Source organism: Ochotona princeps, chromosome 14 (assembly GCF_030435755.1).
Source record: "Ochotona princeps isolate mOchPri1 chromosome 14, mOchPri1.hap1, whole genome shotgun sequence".
Lineage (NCBI taxonomy): Eukaryota > Metazoa > Chordata > Mammalia > Lagomorpha > Ochotonidae > Ochotona > Ochotona princeps.
Window position 1 is genome coordinate 43,829,173 of NC_080845.1, and position 20,908 is coordinate 43,850,080.

The 20,908-nt window shown below is 42.4% G+C and overlaps 1 protein-coding gene and 1 long non-coding RNA gene across 2 annotated transcripts in view; one reads left to right on the forward strand and one right to left on the reverse strand.

Moving 5' to 3' along the window:
* ADAMTSL1 (ADAMTS like 1) overlaps positions 1–20,908 on the reverse strand; it is a 410,929-nt gene that overhangs the window by 480 nt on the left and 389,541 nt on the right. Inside the window, exons 24-28 of the mRNA XM_004581085.3 lie at positions 16,790–17,002; positions 15,374–15,554; positions 11,992–12,199; positions 2,007–2,116; positions 1,232–1,452 (exon numbers count right to left, since the gene is read on the reverse strand). Coding sequence (XP_004581142.2) covers positions 1,232–1,452; positions 2,007–2,116; positions 11,992–12,199; positions 15,374–15,554; positions 16,790–17,002 — 933 coding nt within the window. The remainder of the gene's footprint in view (positions 1–1,231; positions 1,453–2,006; positions 2,117–11,991; positions 12,200–15,373; positions 15,555–16,789; positions 17,003–20,908) is intronic.
* LOC131481893 (uncharacterized) lies at positions 1,317–12,670 on the forward strand. The gene is made up of 3 exons (XR_009246627.1): positions 1,317–2,546; positions 10,454–10,578; positions 12,407–12,670. It is a non-coding gene; the product is annotated as an uncharacterized LOC131481893 (long non-coding RNA).

Below are 20,908 nucleotides of genomic sequence, written 5' to 3' on the forward strand. Positions count from 1 at the left end.
ATTGCAGTTTCATCTTGGCTTTTTTTTTTTCTGAAAGCCTGTTGTGTCCTGAGGGTGTTTCTTCTCTGTGTCTTTGCAGCTACCTCCTCTTTTTGTCCCATGAGTTTGTGGTTTTTCCTCTCTCAAGATGGTTCCCGAAAGAACTCAGCCCTGCCCCTACATTGAAGGAATGTCCAAGTCAGGCCTTGGTTAGATGTCACTGTTTCTGGCTACTTTGCTTAAGCCTCTTTACTTTTCCTACCCATCATGCTTTAAATGTAACAGCAGGGCACTCCAGGAATGGAGCACACTTACTTGGTTCCTAAATACTGGTGCTGATTTGCTTTGGTGAGTCAGCCTTTGCTACTTCAATCCTGAATTGAGACTCTGAGAGCATCATACACTACTGACACACAAACATAAACTAGTGCTAAACCAGAGGCCAGAGGCCATTCATCTCCCAGGTCTCCAAGGAAATGGGGCTGTCTACCTGCTGGGCATCTGCCTCCGCATTGGGGACCTAGCTCTGGGAGGCTCTGTTTGTAAAACAGGGTTGTCAGTTCCTATTCTTTGCCTCAAAATTTGCCTTCCTCCTGTGTGCGAAGCACTTTCTATTTGGATTTTAGGTTCAGAGAAAGAAGATAGAGATCCCAAACCCAACAGGGATAAAGTGCAGGTGTTGGGCTGCGGAGGCTCCACATATGAGGCAGGAGAGACTGAAATGAGGGTCTGGCCATTTGCGCGTTCTGGTAGATGACGTTGGGCTGGGAGGGGGGTCAACAGGTCTGAATTAGGTGAGAAGCAGAGCAGTGGTGGGCGCTGCGCTGGCTGAGGAAGAGGCACTCGACATGCTTCTGCAGCATTCATAGTTCTCTCTCTAGAACCCTGTGCTCTACGAACCATGATTTAGTCTGCCCCAGTGGACCCAGCCCAATTGCCTACTGGCACCCTGCAAGATGATTTCATAACAGCACTTGGTCATCAGTAAGTACTTAGCTGTCTCAGCACCAGAGGCAGACTCTGAAAGCCCTTGGGAGAAACAATTTGCCACCTTCTCTGGCCTGGGTGTGGATACCACACATCTCTGTACACAAACACATAGCCCTCTGACAATGCTCAGCTCTGGGCCCAACTCAAAGTCGTTGTGGAACCTGATCCGATGATCAATGTTCAGGTTCCTTCCCAGGGGCTGCCCTCTGTACCCGATGCCCCATGGGGAATTTACAGAAGGTTCTTTGGGGTTGGAACGTACTGTTTTCACATGGGGTGATGTTGCAGCGCTGCCAGTTGGCTGGCCGGGGTCCCCAGGAGCACAGGTGTTCAGGAACGGCCTTGTTGGTGCGGGCGTGCACACACTCCACACGCCGGGACTGGAAGCCGTAGTTGCCGCAGGTCGCTGTGCACAGGGTCCACAGGCTGACCCTCCAGTGTACACTGCAAGCCTCGGACCAGCAGTTCTGGGTGCTCACAGGCCTGCAGGAGATGGGGGCCAGATGAGGCAGGGAGCAGTCAGATGTGAAAACATTATTGCAAACCTGGGGACTGTTGGGCAACTCAAGAAATTTAAGCTTTCAGGTCCAGTGCTGTTATCTTCTGCTCTTATGTAATGGCCAGATGGTTAGAAGGTGGCTTCCTTTAATTGGGCCACCGTATGCTTTGCTTTGTAGTGTCTACATCCCTGCATGATGCACAAATGAGTTCTACCCAGTTCAGGAGCCTCTAATAATCTGCCTCATGCCCATCCTGGGCCTGCTATAGGTTCCTTTTGGAACAGAACACAGCCTCCCTTAGTGGAACAACACCCTGGACTGTCTGTATCCCCGGAGAGGAAAGCCCAGCATATCCTATTTAATAAGTACAACCCACCCTGAGACAATGACTTCTGGGGAGCCCAGTGGCTGAAGCAATGCAGGTCAGAGGGCAGGGTACCTGGCCATGGGGATGGTGGGAGTTTGCAGGAAGAGCATTCACTTACACCATCACTGATGGCAGGGGCTGGGGAAAGGAGTTGCAGAGCTTTCTCTTACCTCGGGAGGGCACTGCATTGCTCTGACGGTAAGGCGATACCATCCCGTGTCTGGCAGAAGACTTGTCTATGTTGCACAGCAAGGTGAGGCCCAATACAAGGCCCATTACACTGGAAAGCAGAAAAAGGCAGTTTTTATGAGTTAGGGGTAAAGCTGCAGTCCTCAGGCTATGTGGGACACAGGAACCCTGGGTGGGCAGGCTCTTGGGTCTTTGGGTCATTCATCTTTCCCCTCTTTGGGCCAAATAAGGGACATTTGCTGGCACGCTTCCTTTGTGCCACCATGAAATGGTTGGTTTTTTCTGTGGCCCGTGGGCACTTGGCTAGCAAATGGTTGTGTACTCCGGGCCGAAAAAGCCACCCTTCTCTCAGATTAACTACATGAAAAAGATCTAGGCTTAAGCTTCCCAGTTGAAGGCCTCTGAATAACACTCCTTGCCTCAGTGCACAAAATGATTTGCTTTCTTGTGAAAATCACCCGTTCCTTGGCTTTATTTTCTCCAGCAGAAACTCAGGACAGCGGGACAGAAAGCAGACTCAGGTAAGTCCCTCCTTGTAGTCGCTGCCTATATGATGGTGGAGATAGTTGAGGCTTTTCCAGGGTCACCAGAAGACCATCCTACCACAACAAACATCCCTATCAATGGGAAAATACAAAGCAGAATGAGAGGGCAGGCATTCCTTGGGGGTTGATTTGGAACAAAGGCTTTGAACTTGGATGTTCTCAGCAGAAATTTTAATTGTATTATTTTCTTGCAAAGGGGTTTCCAAGGATTTCTGACCAATGGTTGAACACAACTGAAGGAGAAGGATTGAAGGTAAGAGCCACCTCTGGGGGCAGAAAACTGTGCTCAGGGCTGTTGTTGCTCTGCTGGACCCTGAAGGCTCACTGGGACACAGATGGACTCAAGAAAATGTAAAAAGTACCCACCCCCTGCACTTCCCTCAAGAATGAGAATTGCGCCCCCATCCTAGTGGTCAAATATATGTAACATAGGTTATCATGTTAACTACTTATAAAGTTCACTTTTTAAAAAATGTGAATGAAAGTCTGTGTAGAAAACAAGTGATTAAAACATAAAGTACATCTCAGCGAGATAATACACAGTAAATGTGGAGATACAACCAGGTGCATACATGCTGCCATGTCCTGAGAAGGGACTTTGGGTACTTGACTTTATGCTTCACTACCAACCGGAACAGTCAGTGCAGTTTGAGCAAGGGGCCCCACAGATTACACAGCTAATCCTGGATGCTGGTAAAGAAAGAAAACACTTCCAGTGGTGTGTAACCCTCTTGCCTACTTGATCACTTCTTCCTCCTTTCCAAATGTAACCCTGTACAGATACTGTCTAGATTATGTGCTCTTTTTTTTAAAAGTTTTATTTATTTATTTATTTATTTCATTGGATGGGAAGTGGAGCTGCCGGGATTAGAACCAGCGCCCATATGGGATCCCAGGGCGTCCAAGGTGAGGACTTTAGCCGCTAGGCCTCGTTTCCGGGCCCTGATGTGCTGTTAAAATTGATGTAACTGAACCATTATTTCATGCCTATTCTTGCATCTCACTTCTTTCCTTACTGTGCATTATGCATGCAATTGATATTGGTTCATTTCATTGATATACACTATTTTATGAATATGCCACAATTGAATTTTCCATTTTACTTTTGATAAATACTTGAATTCTTTAGGTTTTATAGTTATTGATATAATAATACTGCAGTAAACATTTTTGTACATGTCTCTTGGTGCCCATATGCATGCATTATTATTAAATGTGTACATAGAAATAGGAATGGGGGCTGAATAGATTTAAGAATGTTAAACAAGTTTACATGATGCTTTCACTAACTGTTTCTCTTGCCAGTGGTATATCAAATTTCTATGTTTAAATCTTTGGAAATAGTTATATACTTTAAAGCATTCTATTGGCTTTTTAATTTTATTTGCATATTTCTAGTTAATAATGAAATTTAACTTTTTTTATTGGGTTATTTTTCACTTGGACAATTTTGTACTGCCAAATTCAGTTTTACTATTTGCTATTGTTGTTTCTCTTAGAATCTGTATAAATCTTCCAATATATTAATTTGAAATAACACATGAAAATTCTTACAGACTTTTGGGTTACTACATGATGTTTAACACACATAGAATGTATTAAATGTTGAAGGATGCAGGTATGTTAGCCATTTTTTAGATTTTTATAGGGAGACATATAGATTATCATTTATAGACATCCTACTGTATAACAGAGCACCAGAACTTCTTACCCCCAAGTGCCTGTGACTTAGTTAATGGTTGACCTGTGTCCATTCTTCCCTCTCCCCAGGATCTGATAACTAACATTATACTCATATAACTTCCATTTATCTGTGAGTGATATCTGTGGTACTTTCTATGCTTGGTTTGTTTGTTTCATTTGACATAATGATGTCTGGTTCATCCATATTTTTCTTCTTATTGCAACCAACAAGACAGTTGTTTCTCATGGCTGAAAACAGTGTATACATATTCCTTATTTTTTATCCATTCCTTAGCTGATGGACACATAGGGTGTTTCTTTTCCTTAGCTGTTGTAAGTAGTACTGTGACACAGTGATATTTATTTGGCTTTATATATAGCTGTGGGATTGCTGAATCATGATAGTTTTATTTTCAGGTTTTTGAAGAACCACCATGCTGTTTCCCACAGCAGTGTACTAATTTACCCTCCCAGAAATGTGTTTTTTACATCTGGCATCTTTTGTCATCTTGATAATGGCCAATCAGGCTGGGCTGAGTGATACCTCATTCTGGTTTTAATTTGTATTTTGTTGACGATTAGTGATATTGAGCATTCTTTGTACATATGGCTATTGGTCTTCTTTCAAGCAACATTTTTTTCTTTAGATCTACTCTTTTAAAAATTATAGTATTTGGTTTTTCTGATATTGAGTTTTTAATATATTATTGTCATTAACCCTTGTGAAATGTATAGCTTGAAAGTATTCTGTAGGTTGTCTCTTCTCTGTTGATTGAGTGTGGAAGCTTCAAAGCTCAATGAAATCATATTTGTCTTCTGTGCTTTTGGGGTTTTGGCTAAAATGTCTTTGCCAGTTATGCTGAGGTGTTTCCTCTTGGGTTTTACTTCAGTAATGTCAAAGTTTCAGGCATCAAATTTACACATAATTCATTTTGAGTTGAATTTTGTAGACTTACAGATAGGAGTTTAAATTCATTCTTTTTCATGTGGATTTCCTGAGACCATTCACTGAAAAGATTGCCCTTCCCTTTAAGAATGTTCTTAGCATCTTTATCAAAAATCAGTTGGCTGCAGAGGCATAAGTTTACTTTCAACAATCACTATTCTGTGTCCTGCAGATATGTGTCTATTTGTGCGGGAATATCATGTTTTAATTACTGTAGCTTTGTGTAGTATATTTTAAGTTCAGGAAGTATGTTTTCAGATCTGTTCTTTTTGTTCAAGATTACTTTGGCTGTGCAGAATATGTTGTGGTTCTACACACATACTATGTTTTTTTTTTAGTTCTGCGAAAAATGAGTCATTTCCATAGAACTGTCAATCTGTAAGTCACTTGGGTAGTATGTACATTTAAATGATAATCTTCAAATCTATGAACATGAGATATCTTCCTATTTCTGTTTCCTCTTTGACTTATTTCAACAGTGATTTATGGTTTTTATTATGAAGAAAAAAGTAGATTCAACCAAATAGGTGGCCCATAAGTATTCTATATATATATATACACATGTATACATATGCATATATACACATATATGAATCTTTTCCTGTGATCCATTGGTTGTTCAGAAATAAGTTGTTTAAAAACAATTTCCATCTGTTTAGCTTCCAAAGTTTTTCTTAGTTGATTTTGAGCAGTATTGATCTTGGTCATAAAAGTTACCTGATACAATTTCTATTTTTTAAAAATTTGCTGAGACTTGTTTTGGGATCTCCAGTATGATCCATACTGGAGATATACCATTCACTGTTGAGAAAATGTGTATTTTTGTATTTTTCTGCTGTTGAGTAGAATGTTCTATCTGTTAGGTCCAGTTAGTCTAGAGTACAGTTTAACACCGTAGTTTTCTGCCTGTTAATTTCTCAAAGTGGGATGTAAAAGCTCCCTACTATGATTTAGTGGAGTCTCCTGTTACTTTATAATCATTATTTTCTCTTGCTGGATGGAAACTTCTGTCTTAATATAATGACCTTCTCTTGTGTTACTTGGATTTAAACTCTATTTTACCTGATTTAAATATGGCTACTTTTTTCTTTCTTTTGGGTTCCATTTCTATAGAATTCTATCCTTTCGGTCTCTTTCTCTTCTGATAAATGAACTGAGTTGCATAAGAGTAAGCAGCAGATAGTTGTCACTTGTTTGCTCCTAGAGTATATCCTGAGCTGAGAGATTTGTGCCAAATCTGCAGTTGATACGTTGCTCAGAATAAAGCAGGGAGATGTCTAAGATGGGGTAGTTCATCACTACAAGTCTCCTCCTGGGACCATGGTAGGGCCTAATTCCGGGTACGTGGACAGCAATGGTGGGATGCTGTATCAAATCTGGTACCCCCAACCTGCCAGCATCTGTACAGCACAGAGGTAGAACCAAAGTCTACACTGCTGTGATCTCCCAGCTGCTGAACTCACAATCATAAGCCATTTCAATCCTTTACAGGAGAGAGGCTAGCTGGAAGATCCATCTGATCAACTGGAATGATAAGACTCTGTACTGGGACATATCTGGAGGCTCTGTCCTCAGGTACTGCCCTGAGCACAAGGACCATCAGGATCTCCCCAGTGTTTGGTTCAATTATGTCTGCAGTAGTTCTCAAGACATAATCCTGTGGTTCCTTACTGTCTGGCAAAGGTTGCAGAAAGATGCATAAAGGCATCCCTTTGGTTCTCAGTCTGGAAGTAAACTGGGTCTCAGTCACTGGGTCCTGGTGCAGTCTTGGAGATCTAGGCCAGACCCACAAAAGGTGGTAATCAACACAGAAATCAGTCCATCCCACAGGGTATAGCTTTTTGCCTGATTCTGAGGCAACTTGAGAGGTGCATGGTAGGTGTTAACAATAGGTCTCACAGCAGCCAGTCTGGCTCTGAGTTCTCTTTCCTGTCCTCCCCTAATGCTGAAGTATTGCTTTTTCTCTTTGCATTAGGCTGGGGGAGGAATGACGGAGTTGGATGTCTAGAAAAGGAGGGTCCAAAATTCTGCAGGCATCAGTGAGGATAGGGTCCATGTAGTCCAGCTGGCACACATTTTTCATGGCAGCCCATGGCAGTCCAAGGTCTAGGGTTAATTCCTTCTCCTCTTAGGTAGGAGGTAAACTCTCCATGTGTGCTACTTCAAGCTAGGGGTGAAGTATTTCAGATAGCTCTTTTTCTGTCCCCTTCCTCCCTTCTTTATTTGTATTGGAAAGGCAGATTTACAGAGAGAAGGAGAGACAAAGAGAAAGATCTTCTGTCTGCTAGTTCATTCGCCAAGTGGCTACAATAGCTGGAGCTGAGCTGAAGTGAGGCGCTGCTTCTGGGCTTCCTGTGCAGGTTCAGGGTCCCAAGGCTTTGGGCCATTCTCAACTGCTTCCCAGGCCATAAGCAGGGAGCTGGATGGGAAGTGTAGCATCTGGTACTTGAACCAGCACCCATATGTGATCCTGGCCTCTAAGGTGAGGATTTAACCACTGTGCCAGGCCCCTCCTGTCTGTCTTCATGAGTGAGTCTTAGTGAAATATGAAAACCAGGCACCATGGTCTCTCACCTGGCTTCCTTAGCTCTGGTTACTATGACCTGCTGCGCAAATGGCTTTCAGATTGGTACCTCTGGAGAAATGATCACTGGAGCAATTTAGCTGCTTCTAACTCCCTTGTGTCCCCCTTTAATATTTTAGATGTGAAAACACGTCCCTCCTACTTGCTCAGCTTCTGGCTACTAGTTTTCAAGTGTCTTGGTCCATTCTGTTGGCTTCAGTTTTTACTCACAGAATATGGAGATTTGAGTGAAAACCTAAAATTTTGTATAGTTCAGAAAGTCCTTGTGAATTTTAATAAATCCTTGTGTACATCAAAGCCATTTAAACATATAGTTTTAAAATGTACAATCCAGTAGCTTTGCACACATGATACTACTACTAACCATTTCCAGTGTTCATATGAGGTTAGTTCAGCCAGTTTCTGGTTGTGCCTTGATGTGTGCAGGGACTTAGAGCCTCCTGATCTTCCGTGTTGCTAATACTCATCAATGACAAACAGGAATTTCTGAAGGTATTACATGTTCTTAGCCCTAGTTCCTCCACTCCCATTTGTATCTCAACCTGTTGCTAAGTTGTCCTTTCGAGGCTGATCTGTGGCTGCCTGTTACTTAAGTTCTTGTGGTTATTTTATCTTGCTCTTTCTGATGCATTTTGCCCTTTCTTCTGGAAGAGCTTTTGTTTCTTTTTGAATATACTTTGTGATTTTCTCCCTGTTCCATAGGTTATCGTTTTCACATTTTCCACAGTGTAATCATTGTTCCCCAATGATTCATGTTATGCTTTTCTTCCCCTCAAATGGCACCACTTAATGATTTTGAAGGTGATAAATAAGTAGCATAGTTGTTTTCAGTTCCAGTTCTATATATTTATGAATAGCTCTTCCTGGGTAATTCACAAACATCCCTGCTAACTATATTCTAAAGTTTTTTTGTATTACCCATACACTCTTGTTCTAGTAGTTATCTTGAGTTCTTTTCTCTCTCATCCCTGATATCCAATGGATCCACATGGATTATTATTTTCCAATATCTTGTTTTCCATTTCCATTTTACAATATATTCATTCTGGTCACCCTAATTTCTCACTTAGACAAGATTGGGAAAGACTATTAATCTTTTTTTATTGATTACACTGCATTATGTGACACAGTTTTATAGGCACTGGGATTCCCCCCGCCCCTCCCCAAACCCTTGTGACCGAGCGGTCTAAGGCGCCAGACTCAAGAATATTAATCTAAGTCCTTGCCTAGCTCAATCACTATGCTGCTGATTGAATAACCTTTTAAAAGTGTAATGCTGGTCTTACCTCTTGAGGATAAACATTCCTCTAGTGTCATGCATAGTAAAATCCAAACTTGTGCAATGTGCAAAATCTTTCATGATCTAGTACCTGCTTTTTAGTCCCATTTATATGTCTATTCTCCCATAATTCTCTTGCAAACATTTTGCCGTCATTTTTTTTTTACACATGCTTAGTCTGCATTTTCCAGCCAAGACAGGAGACTCAGTGTGTTGGACTAAAATAAGGAAGCTGAATTATTATATGAAGCCAGGCTGTTGGGGCTAAGAAGGCTGCTTTACTTTTACGGACTAAAATCAGCATGGTTTTCATAGACTTTAAGAAGGTAGTCAGATGGAGAAACATGTTTGCAAGACATGATTCCAAGAGGATTTTCTTGTCAGAAATAATCACATTTTTCATTCTCATAGGAGTGGAATGTGCATGTTTTGGGGAGCATCTACAGTCTGTAGCACATTTAAACAATACCATAAAACAAGAGGCTTGTGAGAAAAAGCAATTCCATGTAATTTGTGATGTCTCAAGTCTTACTACTCTCAAAAGTGTGGCCCTTGGACCAGTAGACTTAGTATCTCTGAAGCTTTTAGAAATTCAGCATTCCAAGCTCTACCCTGACCTACTAAATCAAAATTTTCATTTTCAACAAGACCCCAAGGTGATTCATATTAAAGCTTGAGATACTCTGGCCCTAGAGGGTTTTGGAAGAAAGGCGTGAGTTTTATAGAAGGAATTAATATTTTTTTCTCTTGTAGGAAAGAGTCACTGGGAGAGAATGATCAAATGTGCACCATATGTCCCCTTAAGTGACCCTGATGACACAATGTGGAAACATCTCCCATGGGTGGCCAGATATGTTCCCAATTGTAATTTCACAAGCTGCCAATAAGCCTGAGGGGCTGGATAAAGAGCTGCCTGAGAACTATCAGAAGGGAGCTTTTCTAGGTAAGAGAAAGATGATATCTCCCCAGAGGTGGGAATATGGAGGGCTCATGCCTCTTTGATTATGAAGCACATACATTATGTCATTGGGAATAAGGAGGGCTTGGTAGAGGTCCCAGAAAGGAGCCTCTGGTTGGGCATGTTGATTGGCCAGTGGTGAACATTAGCCCCAGACTCACTTGGGACACAGATGGCTGAGGAGATGTAAGCGAGCTCTGTGGCCAATAACATTCGATCTTCATTAGGGATGGCCACAGTATGTTAACTTAATAAAAAGTTGCAAGTGATTGTTTTCCAAGGATCATACCTGGGGAGAGAGGTGGAGGGACATGATTTCATTAACATCTAGACAGCCAATTCTGACAAGTTTTGAGTTGTAAATTATCCCCAAACCTTTTAGTCACCGTGGTTCATACACTTAACACAAAGCCTTAAAATACTGTTGCTTTAGGAAATCCCAGATGGCCCAGCTGAACCATGGTGTTCGGATGGCAAAAAATGCAGAAACGTCAGCTGCCAATCAGGATGTCAAGGGTTGGCACGGCTAGAGTCATGAAACTCCACTCTACTTGGCTGGTGAGTACCACCTCAATTTCACACCTGACAGGTCTGCAACAGGGTTTGTTTTTAACCTTTTTTTTCCCTGAGAGAAAGATATTTGCTGGTTCACTTCCCAGATGTCCAGGGCTGAAGCAGGTGACAAGAACTCTACTGGGTCCTTGCCATCCATGTGGGAGACTGATGACTTGACCCAGGGCCACTGTGCTCCAGGGTGGGTAGCAGCAGGAAGCTCAGCTCAGGAACTGAATCCAAGTGTTCGGATGAGGGACATGGGCATCTTAAATCCACTAGGCTAAACTATCAGACAGGTTTGAATACTAATTTTGAGAAAAGCAGTATATCCTACATATGATGTATTGTATATTATTGAGAAAAGCAGTATATGCAACACATCATATGTGGGATGTTATTGACAACAAAGAAAATCAGGGGTGGAAGTCCTTGGGAGAAATGGAGGGATCGCTGAGCATGGCAACTGTTAAAAAGATAAGTGTATGGTAATACAAAGAAAACTGAAACCCCATGCATCTTTTGAACTTAAAGTGAACTCTCCCTGATATTTTTGAAGATCTTAGAGGTTTTACCTACTTGGACTGAAGAAAACTTAGGCCTTTAGGGATGGCAAGAGTTCCTGAATGTTACTCAGTCTGACCTGAGCCCAAAAGAGAGAAAAAGAGTGAGTTAGCTGTGAGCACTCAGCCCCTCTGGGCTGCTGCTAGGACTGCATAGTTCAGATTGGCACCTCTAAAATCTTTAGTTTGTGTTGATTTCAATTTTAGATCACAACTGATCATAGAATGTGCTCTCCAAACAGAGCCATCACGTTTCCTGCAGTATATTCGGGGGAGGCCCCAGGACTAGGCTCTTGGTGTACAAGGTACCCTTACTTCTGACATCTCCTGAAGCTCCACTGAGACTTGGTGTGTCAGACTGCAGGCAAGAGAATTTGTGTGAGGTTGGGTTTCAAAGTGACACCAGCTAGCTTTCAATTTTTCATGGTTTGGAGTGGTAGTTCTCTACCTTGGTAACACATCAGAATCACCTGGGGGTAGTTTCTAAAAATAAATCAAGCATGTATACTGTGGGGGGGTACCCCACCACTTGCTTTGAAAAATTTCTCCAGTATTTTTAACCATGCAACCCAGTTCATCTCCACAGTTTTGAATGGCTTTCCTGTGAAAAGCATTAGCCCCAGCACAGCCAGTAACAAGAGGCACCCTTATGGAAGGTGAATCTAAAGAAAAAGGTGGAGGGGCAGGTGATGAACAGAGACTGGGAAGAGGGAAAGCAGCCCAGTGCGCATGGGAGAAGAGCATCAAACTCTGGGTTTTAGGAATGATATTGGGTGGTGTTAGTAACAGGCGGATGTGAAAAGTCAGTTGTCACAAAGGAGGTAGCATCTAAGTAAAACTATAACCAGCCCCTCACCTGGCCCCAGCTGGAGAAGGCCCACTCCACACACAGCTGCTGGTTGCAGGCTTGGGTGTCCACTGGCCGTTTAACGAGCTGGCTGCACATGTCATTGGACACGGGTGTGGAGATCCCAGAGGCTTTGAGCTTCTGACAGGTCACCCGACGTGTCTGGATACCTCCGCCGCAGCTCCGGGTGCAGGCAGACCAGGATGTCACCATCCATCTGTGGGACAGGAAGATGAGTCAGGGGACTTCCCCAAGGGTTATCCATGGGGGGAAAGGAACGGCGTCCATCGTGCTACCTTGCTGTCTGCGCACAGCGGCCACACTGTGGTTAATGGCCTTGGTTCATTTCAACTCTCTGAAACATTGATACCTTACTTGGGAGAAGGTTATGGCTTTTGAGATGAGATTATCTTGGGTTTTCCAGGTAGACACCTAAATGCCTATCACAGATGCTGACAGAAGATAGAGGTGGGCCAGGCTGAGCATGGAGTTACGTAGCCACGAGCCAAGGAGCACCTGGAGCCCCAGAAGCTGGAAAGGTACAAGAGCAGATTCCCTTCTAGCGCCACTGCAGCAGTGAGGGCTTGTCAACACCCTGATTTTGGACTTGTGGTTTACAAAATGGTGAGAGAATGCATTTCTGCTGTTTGACACCGTGTCTGGCAATTTGTTTTTATCAGCCTGTGGAAACTAATGTAGTTGAAAAACTGGCTAGAAAGGTACATTTTGAAATGTATAGATTTTTAAGTCTCTGCATGCCTGGGACCCTCAGAGTTCATGAAATGTTTTTTTAATTGGAAAATCAGATATACGGAGAGAAGGAGAGAAGCAAGGAAGATCTGTTGACTGGAGCTGCACCAATCTGAAGCCAGGAGCCTCTTCAGGGTCTCCCATGCAGGTGCAGAGTCCCAAGGCTTTGGGCCATACTTGACTGCTACCCCAGGCCACAAGCAGGGAGCCGCCAGGACACAATCTGATGCCCATTTGGGATCCTGGTGCATGCAAGGCAAGGATTTGAGTTGCTAGGGTCTGAAAAATATGTATTATGAATATACAATGCAAAGATTTCAAAACTTTAAAAAATATTTATTTGAAGAGAAAAGTGACAGAAAGGAAGAAAACAGAGCTGCTATCTGCTGCCTCAGCCTCCAAATGACTGCCAGGGCTATGGTAGCCCAGGCTGAAGGCTGAGTATCTGTGCTATCTGCTACTGCTTGTCCCAGAACTTGAGCAGGGAGCAGGATGGGAAGCAGAGTGGCTAACTCTTGAACCAGTGTTCTGAGATAGGATGCCAGCATCGTAGGCAGCTTGGCTCACTGTACCTCAACACCAGGCCCTAAGACTACAAAAACTGTTTTGGGCCAAAATAACTTAATTTCACATTCCCACAACCTTTCTAAAGGATCTTCCTATTATGAACATTAGCAGCCTTAGTTTCACTGAAGGATGTGTGGCTGGTGATAGGACACACTGAGATGGTGTGATGTGGTAAGTCCCCTTGGCCTGCAGATCTGACACTTCCCAGGATGACACGTAGTTCCCCAGAGATGTCTAAAACAAATCAGGTTGTCACCTGATGCAGGTCAGAGGCAACTGGGGTCTTCCATGCAGTTTATATTTTCTGGTAGTACTCAGTAAATTGAAGTAATTTTGCTCACACCTCCAGAAACATACATAGTTCACTGCAGCTTTCTCGAGTCACAGCCTACCTCCGGAGGCCTCCTGTTTCTTTCAGGGTTGTATCTGTGCTGTAAAGAGTTCTGAAAATGTTAGCTTCCAACAGTTCAGGGCTGCAGAAGTGAGACTGCCCAAGCTGGGGACTAAAAAGCCAATTTATAATCAATAGTTCTTGGCACAGGAGGGATTTTCTTAGCATGTGTGAGCCTGGGATAGTTCTCAAGGATGAGCAAGATGGAATAGCTTGAAAAAATTAGTGATTTTCAGCCATTTTATGTAATCTAGGGGAAAACATTTTGTTGTTGTTCTTGGTGGGGGGTCGGGGTGGGTGGGCAGAATGATCATGAAATGGTTGGAATAGCGACCTGAGGGAACTTCGCAGTGCTAATCAGAAAGGAACCACAGACCTGGGCAGGAGAAGCAGTCCAAAGCAAGCCTGTGGCCACTTCCTAGCCCAGTGGCTCCACATCTGGTTTTTGGGAGAGGCATGTAGCACGGAAGGGGAGTAAATTTCTCCTTAACCTGGATCTGTGGTTTATTTAGCTTTGTGGCAACTTCCCTGCCCCTTTGCTGTCTGCAGAATTCCAACCTTCAGGGGCAGAGCAGCTGAGGAAGCAGGCATGGGGCGTTTTAAAATGCCCTGGAGGCATTGAAACCCAAGTAGACATAGCCATTATTGTTACATTTGCAGAGGTGAATTAAGTTGATTGACTCTGACCATCACCAAATCAAATCAAAAAGTTCCTGGCATGTCAAAGATCTCTTCTTCATTTCACACAGCTTGGCAAGGGCAGCCGTTCAGCCTCTGATATCCCTGGTGAATGTCAGATCTGCACTTCAATCCATTTTTATTTCCTAATATATGTTTCAGCAATTTTTCAGGAGCTAGGGGTGAGGGTTGAGAATGGAGAGGTATGGCATGGCCTCTGTTTCAGTTCAGGAAGGGTATAAAAAGACATTAATCATTCCTGTGGAAACCTTCCCGTCAGCAAGTCAAACTGCTGATATTAATGAGTGTGTTTCATATTTCATTGAGTCTCTCTTGGTTTCAGCTCCTCCTCATGACTCAGCTGGCAAAACACAGAGCAGTTGCCTAAGTAGTGTTAAGAAAGTTCTGCCACTAAATAGCAAAGGGGCATTACAGGGGTTAGCCAAATCTCCGAGGCTTGGGGCACCATGTTGGTGCCAATGTCAAGGCCATCTATTATCCCAGTGGCTACTGCCCGGAGACTTACGGTGCTCAGTGGGGCTTAGAACTTCTGGGAGCATGAGGAAGACACAGGAGGCAGACACTGGGTGGAATTCCAGGCTACAAAAGGAGCCCAAATGCAGAGACTGTCTGCCCAAAATGGAAGACTAGGAAGTGGAGAGCTAGTTCAATTTCAGTGAGTTTTAGCCTTTTTTTAAACAAGGCTAAATTGGAATGTTGATCAGCACTGGTATTTAGACTAATTGAACTAAAAACACCATTTTGTTCTCTCTTGCCAGGCTCATCATATCCTTTTGTCATTAGCTGTCCCAGTGAAAATGTGATAGAGCAGAGAGAGGCACTCAGGGGGGAGGTTTTGAGCATGGCACAGAGGCCTGCCACACCTATACCTTTAGGTAAGAACAGTTTGGATTGTGTTTCTCTCTGCCCAGTGCTGGCTCAGGGCTAGCTGTCAAGTTGGCTCTAAATCAGGGTGCACCCAGCATCAACACCTGCCACACTCACCTTGATGGGCAGTCTCTCCGGTTGCAGGCGATGGGCTGCACGGCAGGGCGCATCTTCCCTGCGCAGTGAGTGGGGTTTACCTCCGTGCTGTTGAGTAGGCACCTCAGACGGGGCTGCTGAATGCCCCTGTTACCACAGGAAGCAGAGCAGGTTGCCAGTCTGTCCACTGACCACCAGTAATCTGTGCAGGGTCAGAGGTGAAAAGAGGGTATTACTGTCCACACTTTGCCTTCTGAATGAAGGAGGGTGGCTGTAGCCATCAGGCGAGAGAGAAGGCCTGTTATGAATGAGGCTCTATTCTTCAGCAGGCTCTGTTCCCAGGACTTGTGGTCTCCAGGAGCCTCAGTTAACTCATCCATAAAACAAGAACAGTAACCCTCACCTCATCAAGCTCTTATGAAGACTGTATAAAAACGCATGTGAAGAGGTTTGCCCTGGCACATACTGAATACTTAACATGGGCCTTGCTCCTCCTGCCTTAAAATACACCTATGGAAGAAGCTTGGTTCACTGTAAAGTGACTTTGAAAAAAATTAATTTCACAAATTTGAATTTATCACATCAAAAGTGCCTATTTGGGTTGTATTTTGTAATTGTTACCAAGATTAGCCTATTCACAGAGGATTCATTTCTGTAAAAGAAATCAGTAGGAAAGATGTTAAAATGGACCAGGCTATATTTATTGTTGAGTGTTTCTTTGCAAGTATGTGTAATACCAGTCTTGCAGTTAGGTACTTGTTTAGGGTTTTCAGTTGGAAAGACACTAGAACATTTCTTAGCCTATCTGGGAAGCCAAATGGTGGGGAAGGAAATGCAGATTGTTGCTCTCACTTAAGATGATCACACACAGCTTCTACAGCAAGGCCAGCTTTGGGCTCCTTCACAACTCTTTCGTGGTACTGTAGTTACCAGGCTTTGCGACCTGCTTATGTTTCTGCAAGACTATTCCAAGAGCCACTTTGGCTTCTTGATTTATTCTCTGACGGGGCAAACCAAGGTGCCTGGACAACCCACCACAGGTGGGTGGATTTCAAAATGATCTGCAGACATAGCAGCAGCACCATCTCTCCAGGCAGGAAGCAACTGGCTGATGCGCTAGCAACTGCTCAGGCCAAGAGGTATTTTTTTAAAAGCAAATTAACAGCAATCCTGCAGTTCTGAATGACTTTATTGTTTGTGTGATCTGTGCTAGCCAAGTCAGCACACTTGAAGCTCATCTGCCTTTGATTTATAGCTATGCTTGGCTTCCAGAGGAAGAGGCACTCTTGTCTTTTCCAGGCTGTGGTCAGTTTAGGGGCCTGGTGACATAAAGTATTGCCTACTTAAAAAAACCATGGGTCAACTTCTATTCTACCAGAGAACTAGGTTTTTATCAAAGAACGAAATTCAGCCCCCAAAGCTTGCAGGGTTTCTTACCTTGGATCACTAAAGAAGCCTTCTGTACAAGCGTCCCGGCCTCATTTTGAGCGATGCAGCTGAATTCCCCTTGATATTCACCACTGAGATTTGCAACCTGAAGGATCTGTCCAGCTGCCAAGATGTGATGTGCCAATCCTGTGGCAGTAGCAATGGGCTGCCCTCCGTGGAACCAGGTAATATTGGGAGTAGGGTGACCTTTGACAGGACAGCCTAGGAGAGGAGAGAAGCATGCTGTTCCTAATGCTGCCAAGCACACAGTCCTTGTTGGTTGTTTCAGTATCTCTAACATTTGTATTGTCTGCCAATCCAAAGCAACATTTTATCCTCTGGGTTTGTACAAGGGTGCATTCTAGGAAATGTGTGATTAAATTAGTAATCCATCATGTGGGGAATTTAATATTTCTTAAGAAGGAACGTTTTGTGTTCTGTAAGTGTAAATAATGGGGCAATCAATATCCATTGAAAATTACTTTCAAGTTAACATTTAAAAAGATCTCAAACAGTTCTATGCTGATTTTATGCTATGTATTGGGAGAAAAGTAGCATGCTATCTATATATACAAATCACTAAAGAATCAGACTTCAATTATGAAAACTAATACCTGCCTCCATTTTACTTATGTGATTTGTCAAGTCCAAGTTTTTTTGATAGATGAGAAAACAATTTTAACTTGACAAAAAAGAGCATGGAAGGTAAAGGTGAGATCTTCCATCCTCTGGGGCTGGGTCATGTCCCTCATGGAGTCATGCTCCTGCCTACCTTTCCCAAACACATCAATAAGCAGTTGCACGTAGCAGCTGCACTTGTTACACCCACCACATTGGCTGTATTTCTCCATAAATTAAGAACTTTGGTCTTGGAAAAAAAAGAGCTGATGACAATGGAGTAAGACACTTGGGTGATTATGTCCCTACAGAGGCATTGATTTCAACAGGTATTCATGCCCAAGTCATCTTGATAGGAGCTGAGGAAGTAGAGAAAACACATGTCCTGCTTTTGGTATACGAGAATGCATGGAAGGAGTTGCCTTCATTATTCTTCCCTGGACTTCAATTATCTCATCATTGAGAGAGAGAGAGAGAGGAGAGAGAGTGCCAGGCCTGCTATAAATAGTCCCTGTACAATGAATCTTTTGATGTTCTTTAGTCAGGTATCTAATCAGACTTTCAACCTCCACTCCATGAAAAGATTGATTCTACAGGGACTATGTATAGCTCTCCAATGGCAGCATGAGGAAATACCTTAGGGCTTTACCTTGAAGCTCACTATTAGAGCTTTATAGTGAGACCCAGATAAAGGCCACTCAATTATAGGGTCTTAGTGCTAGTCCCCTAAAGTAAGACAGCATCAGAGAAAGACCAGAGACCCCTATACCACCACAGAACTTGTAGACTAGCCCTGTCCCAGCATCAGATGGAGACTCACACCCTGGAAGGATGCAGGACTCTTTCAGCCCACATCATCTCTGGACTCATACAGATTAAATGGGACCCTGTGTCTGTACAGCCCTGGTTCAACCCATCTTAGCTTGGACAGCTAGGGAATTGAGTTTTAACAATACTCTTCCATCAGCTGTAGGCAAACTGCAAGACTGTAGTCAATTGGGAGTATGGCACCAAAATGAACAAAGGCCTGCAGCTTGAAATTGATAACCATCACCCCTGGGCAGGTATCAATGATGTCTGTCTATACACCTGCTCCTGTTGACAGAGTCCCTGGACTTTGCAAATGGAGGCCCAAGGCCCAGCAACTGTCTTCCCAACTGGAATGTCATGGCCCCAGACATAGCAGACTAAGGGCTACTATTAAGACAGTGGACACTTACTCAGACAAAAGAGGAATTTCATGCCACCACTGTGAGCATCCTATTGTATAGGAAAAATTATCTTAAAGCATCCACCAGCCAGTTAACAAAATTGCTTAATCAAATTTTTTGCTGTAAAAACCAGGCAATATTGCACCATTAAACACACTCAATACTCTAGTAATAGACACTAAAGAAAAGGAGATTGGAAAAGAATGATTACAAGAGAATACAGACATTTCATCAGTCAGGGAACAAGGTATGATATGAAAAAAAATTAAAAAGTACAGCTATCTCCTTTCAGTTATTTTTGAAGTATGCTAAAAGTTGAAACAGATGAGATTTATTGTGCTTGATCTCAATTTGAAAACATCTTTTGAGCAAAAAACAACGAGGATAGCTTCAAAGATCTCTGGGGCAAAAATGAACAAAGATTCAGGTTATAGGGATATCTCATGGAAAGGAACAGTAAAATATTTGTCAAGTATTAACTTTTTTTCCTGATTTTTAGAATGATTTGGACTAAGACCAGCACGGCAGCTCAACAAGCTAATCTTCCTGCAAGCAGTGGCATCCCAAATGGGTGCTGGTTTATGTCCCAGCTGCTCCACTTCCCATCCAGCTTCCTGTTTATGACCCGGGAAAGTAGTTGAGAATGGCTTACGTCCTTGGGAGCCTGCACTCATGTGGAAGGCCCAGAAGCAGCTCTGGCCATGCAGGGAGTGAGCCAGCACATGGAAGATCTTTCTGTCTCTGCAAATCTGATTTTCCAATAAAAGTAAATAAATCATTTTTACAAAGAATTTGTGCTTTCATTAAATGAAGCCCACTGGATCCCAAATGTACATGACCAGGAAAGCTCCTCACGATAGCACTAACGCAGAATTTTGAAATATGCTGGAGAAAAGCATAAAGGGTCATTCAAGTGGGGGAGCCATTAAATAGATTTCCTGGCATACACCTTGCAGGTAAGCAAGAAATAGTATGATACATTCCAATTTCTAAAGAAAACAAGTATACACTATCTCACAATGAAAGGGAATGAGACTTTCTAAGATAACACCAACTGGGTACCCTCGGAAAGTCCTGCACAAAGACCTGTCATGAGACCATGTGAAAATTTGCAAAGCTGCCTAGAAAACAAATATGATTCTGAATAAACATTTCAAAAATGATAGGATGAAGTTACTATCAGTTATCAATGAGAATTTAGCCCATTTATACATATAAAGACACAAGGTAGCTGATATTTATTAAAAATACCAAGTGATATGCTGCCCATAAGAAACTACAGACACAAATAGTTCAAAAGTGAAAAAAAGTTATAGTGAAAAAGTTATGATAAACCTTTCTATGCAAATCATAACAAGGAAAGCAAAAGTGAGACTGACAAGCTATACTTAGATAAAATATACTTGGATAAATTGACAAAATCTAAAGACACTGGTCATCATAATGATCAAGGAATCAATTCAGAAAGAAGATACAATAATTGCAAATGTGTAGGTACCTAATGCAGAGCGATGAATCTTATACATTACTAGAGATGACCAGATCATTCAAAAAAATTAAAATGTACTATTATAGACCTTAACATTTCATCAAACAATTGTATAAACATTTTCTCATCACATGGAGTTTTCTCTAGAATAGCTTATGTATTAGGACACAAAACAAGTTTCAACAAATTTAAGAAAATAAAAATCACATATCTTTTCTGAGAACAATAGGGTAAAACCAGAAACTAACAACAGAAATTCTAGGAAGCATACAAGTCCATAGAGACTGAATAACATACTTCTGAATGAGTAAGTCACTGAAGATATCAAAAGGACAATTAAAAATGGCTTCAAACTACTGGAAATGGAAATATAGCTTACTACAACCTGGGGTTACAACATAAGCAGTACTGAAGGGCTCTTTATAACAATGGCATCTATGTGAACAATAGTTCTAAAATGCATCTCAAGGAAGCAGAACAACCAAGAACAAAACAAAGTTAGTAGGAAAAAATAGAGTAGAAGTAAAGTAATAAGGACTAAACATTATAAATTAGCAATAAAATAATTTAAACATCAGGTTTATTGCCGGGCTCAGAGCACTTCATTATGGGACATAACTATTTCAAGCAGCAACTTAACCTGTTGCACCAAAGGAGCAACCTCAAATAAGTGTGTGTGTATGTGCCTGTGCGCACACTTTGGAAAGAGAAATGAATCTTTAGCTAGACTACATGAAGAAAAAAGACTCAAATTCTGAGATGAAAAAGAAGATATCAATACCAGAAGATCTATAAAAGATCATTAGGGAC